Genomic DNA, 5,124 nt, shown 5'->3' on the forward strand with positions numbered 1-5,124 from the left:
TTCAGAGGTAGGGTGACCTGAAGCAAAGAGCGCTATACATTATGTATGACACTTTCTTAGAGCCACACCTGCGTGAAACACCACCAGCGTTACGTCACCTAGCATTGTTACATTCAGAGGCAGGGTGACCTGAAGCAAAGAGCGCTATACATTATGTATGACACTTTCTTAGAGCCACACCGGAAACATTTGCTTCGCAATAGTTGTGAATTGCAAAAATGTTGCTAAACGAATGTTTGGAATGTTGAGCAAATATTAAGATACAATCTGGTACACACTAAAAGACGAGAAAAATATTTCAGAAATAAGTCTATGTCTAAACTCCAAGCTAACTAGGCTGTCTCTAGTTGACTCTGTGTGGTTTTAGGGGGAACAAAATAATGAAATTCTGTACTATTGAAACATGTCTGTCCAATATGTCCTCTCTAGCAAAAACTTTGCCATTTAAGTAGGTACTGTTTCTGAGGAGAATAATATTTCAGAAATAAGTCTATGTCTAAACTCCAAGCTAACTAGGCTGTCTCTAGTTGACTCTGTGTGGTTTTAGGGGGGGCAAAATAATGAAATTCTGTACTATTGAAACATGTCTGTCCAATATGTCCTATCTAGCAAAAACTTTGCCATTTAAGTAGGTACTGTTTCTGATGTATTTAAGTAGCGCGTTTCGGGGGTACAGCTCCTATTGTTAATTATGTCCTATTGAAACATTCTATTGTTGACTGTGACCTATTTATTAAAACATACCTTTCCCTGTGTTATATTGAAGAGAGTCATTCTTTCATACTCGAGCTGGGTGGATAGAATTCTCTCATCTCCTTGGTATACTTCTACGTAGGGACTACACCACCGAGGTAGGTAGCGCCTTGACCACTACACCACCGAGGTAGGTAGCGCCTTGACCACTACACCACCGAGGTAGGTAGCGCCTTGACCACTACACCACCGAGGTAGGTAGCGCCTTGACCACTACACCACCGAGGTAGGTAGCGCCTTGACCACTACACCACCGAGGTAGGTAGCGCCTTGACCACTACACCACCGAGGTAGGTAGCGCCTTGACCACTACACCACCGAGGTAGGTATTCCATACCTCGGCTGGGATTGAACCCACGCCCTCCTGTTTACCAGGCGAGCGCCTTGACCACTACACCACCGAGGTAGGTATTCCATACCTCGGCTGGGATTGAACCCACGCCCTCCTGTTTACCAGTCGAGCGCCTAGACCACTACACCACCGAGGCAGGTACAAGGCCAAATAGACAAACACTGTTATTTTAAGGTTTACAAGCGTCACTTACATTATTTGAGTACAAACCAGAAGGATCAAGACCACAGGGAGAACCAAGAATGAGAAGATATAGGACATGATAAGAAAGGATATCGAGGATAGAGGAGTGGATTGGATGGATGTGGAGAATAACGAGAGATATAGGGATAGAATATGGTGGAGAGGTTTCATACATCGACCCGCAGACTAAGCGGAACGATTTCGGTTATGTATGTACTTACCTTATTTCTGACGGCTGAAAACCAGGCGGACACCGTTTGACGGCAAACATCTGTGCAGCCTGTTCTGGTAACTTGACAAAGCCGACAAACATCAGGAATGCACACACTAGCACTCCTGAGCTAGCCTTGCCGTCCTGGGAATTCAACAAAGTACAGGATTAATAGAAGGACTTTCAAGTTTGGTCTCGAAGCACTTGTACTTTGATAGCAAATAGTGGATTGCTTTCTGATGTTCGCTGAGCACCTGAATGGGAAGTACTGTTTCTCTGCGTCTGATGAGGGACATACTACCGGATGGACATGCTACAACAGAGACCCGTAAGGTCTAATCTGAGAGAAGGTGAACCCCAAAGCTCCTAATAATGGGGAGTACACGATTCGTCTAATTTTACCTGATATGCAACTTGTACTTTGATAGCAAATAGTGGGTTGCTTTCTGGTGTTCGCTGAGCACCTGAATGGGAAGTACTGTTTCTCTGCATCTGATGAGGGACATACTACCGGATGGACATGCTACAACACAGACCCGTAAGGTCTAATCTGAGAGAAGGTGAACCCCAAAGCTCCTAATAATGGGGAGTACACGATTCGTCTAATTTTACCTGATATGACCTTTTTGGCTACATGAATCGAATCATATTTTCTCCCCCTATACCCAATTGGTCCCAGAATATATTTTATGCTATTTCTCCCTATACCATTCACCTCAAAACCCTTTCAATGTAACTATAAATTAGCATATGCCTGACCCTTCAATTTGGTTCCAAATTCTCCAAGTTCACTAGGTATCAAGCAAGAAAGGAAAAAAAATGGTCTCAGAGGACACGAAACGGAAAATTCCACCCATTGCCCTATTGCAATGTTTTTTCAATACCTTGAATAGGCCCCCCTATTAGCTCCTATACATATTGGTCATAGAAAGTAAAAAAGTAGTAATAATATTACCTATTAGTATTACGAAAAAAAAAAAGAGGACACGAAACGGAAAATTCCACCCATTGCCCTTTGGCAATGTTTTTTCAATACCTTGAATAGGCCCCCCTATTAGCCCCTATGCATATTGGTCATAGAAAGTAAAAAAGTGGTAATAATATTACCTATTAGTATTACAAAACAAATTTTCATCAGTAAAATGGTTTCTTCAAATTAAATTGATCCTAAGGTCAAGGTAAATATAACATATACCCTTGGCAAATGTTGATATTGAGGGCACTAAGAGGGGCACAAGACCTACCATTGTTTTCTGAAGTCCAAGACCTACCATTATTTTCTGATGTGTCCATAGGTTTGGCGGCTCGCTGTAGGGCTAGCGGTTCCTTCACGTTGTACCCCCTGGTCTCAGCAATGGCCGCTAGTCGTTCTAGTACGTCATGGATTGAGAACCGCTTGGTGGGATCAACTTGTAAACATCCTCCTGAAAATACGACCATATTAAATTGATAAAAAAAAAGACTTATGTTTCCCTCAGAGGTTTTCCTCACCTAATATTAATAACTTTACTTTTGGAGCAAAACCTTTTAAGAACAGAAAACCATTTTTTTTTTTTTTTTTTTTTAAGTAGGTACTGTTTCTGATGTATTTAAGTAGCGCGTTTTGGGGGTACAGCTCCTATTGTTGATTATGTCCTATTGAAACATCTTATTGTTGACTGTGACCTATTAAAACATACCTTTCCCTGTGTTATATTGAAGAGAGTCATTCTTTCATACTCGAGCTGGGTGGATAGAAATTATGTCCTATTGAAACATCCTATTGTTGACTGTGACCTATTAAAACATACCTTTCCCTGTGTTATATTGAAGAGAGTCATTCTTTCATACTCGAGCTGGGTGGATAGAATTCTCTCATCTCCTTGGTATACTTCTACGTAGGGGCGACATCCATCCCTGTGAAATAACAAGCATATTTTTACTTTTTTTTTTTACCACTTTCTATTCCTGTCTTGCACAAAGGTCCAGCAACATCGTGGAAATGTATTGGAACGCACGTAGGGGGAATGACCGGATATTTGAACCGACATCCATCCCTGTGAAATAACAAGCATATTTTTACTTTCTTTTCACTTTCTATTCCTGTCTTGCACAAAGGTCCAGCAACATCGTGGAAATGTATTGGAACGCACGTAGGGGGAATGACCGGATATTTGAAAGGTCAAGCAACAACATCGTGTAAAAAAAAAAAAAAATCCCCAAAGTGGATTTAGCTGAAAAGATTTAAGAATCTGAACAGGAATTACCTTAGTTTATTGAAGAGCGGGACGGGCTGCATGGTGATGGAATTTAGCTTGATTGGATGGAAGTGAGGTTGGTAGGGGGGTGACATTATTATTAATAACTTTACTTTGGGAGCAAAACCCTTTAGGAACAGAAAACCCATTTTTTTTTCAATGTATTTATCTTGAGGGGGTGTGTCACTCTATGAAAAAAGGATTTTTTTCCTCTGTCTTTCAGGTGATATCCTGCTATATCTATTCAGCTAGTTACTCACGTATAATAGGATGAAAGTCCGTATACTTGGTGTCGTTGGCAGGTATTGTATAGTTGGCATTGAGTATCCTTAGTTTGGCCGAATCATCGAATGGGTGCTTCATAAAACAGAACGTATACACTAGACAGCCTATGGCCCATACATCACATGCTGGACCTGGAATTAAATAGATAGCGAACTTTAATTTCCTCCTTCAATTAGAACATAGAAAATTAGAAAATGCTAGTAGAGAAGTGAATCGATTCTGTAGATACTTAGGTACGTACTAGGAGTAAGTAGGCCAACCTAGTTAAGTAGCTTGGAGGTCAGCTCCCATGGCGTAGTGGTCACTGCACTCGCCTTGCACGCGGGAGACCCGGGTTCGATTCCCAGCGGGGTCAAGAAATTTGTATAAAATAGATAGAAGACTCTTTTTTTCTTCTTCAACACACCACACACATACACCCACCCCACCACACACACGGTCGCGCTACGCGCTCCCTCACACGTCTATCAGTGCAGCGTAATACGCATAACTTTGAAGAGCCGCCATTTGAATCAGGATGGAATGTGACAATACTTACTCTTCTTAACAACCACAAAAAAATTCATCAAAATTGGTCAAGCCGTTTTCTCGTTAAAAGAGGACAAAAACAGGTCTGTTGGTGTAACAGACAGAAATTTTTCCAATGTAAGGAGTAAGAATAGGTAACTAAAAATTTCAAGATTCTAAGAAATGTACAGAGAAATCTACAATTTTATTTATAGAGATTTGTTCAACCACAAAAAAAATCATCAAAATTGGTCAAGCCGTTTTTTCGTTAAAAGAGGTCAAAAACAGGTCTGTTGGTGTAACAGACAGAAATTTTTCCAATGTAAGGAGTATTATTATGTTAAGGCGGTCTCTTCCTGATCCCTGATGTGCCGCGTCCATTTTAGTTTAGGACTATTGCACTGAATGTAAGGAGTAAGAATAGGTAACTAAAAATTTCAAGATTCTAAGAAATGTACAGAGAAATCTACAATTTTATTTATAGAGATTTGTGGGTATTGAAGATTCAAACATGCCCATAGACCTACCTATCACATAGTTGTTCCAGGTATCCACCATCTCTGGCGCCCTATACATGGGAGTGGTAAACCTCGCCA

At 40.8% G+C, this 5,124-nt stretch overlaps 1 protein-coding gene across 1 annotated transcript; it reads right to left on the reverse strand.

The window, feature by feature from the left end:
• Positions 1 to 1,505: 1,505 nt before the first annotated feature.
• Positions 1,506 to 5,118, reverse strand: LOC103521646 (cyclin-G-associated kinase-like). The gene is made up of 5 exons (XM_008486758.2): positions 5,056 to 5,118; positions 3,997 to 4,152; positions 2,771 to 2,923; positions 1,902 to 1,963; positions 1,506 to 1,643 (listed from the first exon to the last, which is right to left on the reverse strand). Exons 1-5 carry the CDS (start codon positions 5,102 to 5,104, stop codon positions 1,506 to 1,508), a joined length of 558 nt encoding a protein of 185 aa, XP_008484980.1. The 5' UTR covers positions 5,105 to 5,118.
• Between the last annotated feature and the right edge of the window lie 6 nt (positions 5,119 to 5,124).

This window comes from Diaphorina citri, unplaced genomic scaffold (assembly GCF_000475195.1).
Source record: "Diaphorina citri unplaced genomic scaffold, Diaci psyllid genome assembly version 1.1 scaffold5646, whole genome shotgun sequence".
Taxonomy (NCBI): Eukaryota; Metazoa; Arthropoda; class Insecta; order Hemiptera; family Psyllidae; genus Diaphorina; species Diaphorina citri.

Excerpts from the sequence above, each read along its gene's own strand:
- LOC103521646 (XM_008486758.2), bottom strand. The coding sequence starts at position 5,104 with ATGTATAGGGCGCCAGAGATGGTGGATACCTGGAACAACTATGTGATA. Across the intron at positions 1,964-2,770 it reads GGACACATCAGAAAATAATG|GTGCTCAGCGAACACCAGAA; the intron begins GTAGGTCTTGGA and ends CTTCCCATTCAG. Across the intron at positions 1,644-1,901 it reads AAGTACAAGTTGCATATCAG|GACGGCAAGGCTAGCTCAGG; the intron begins GTAAAATTAGAC and ends TTGAATTCCCAG.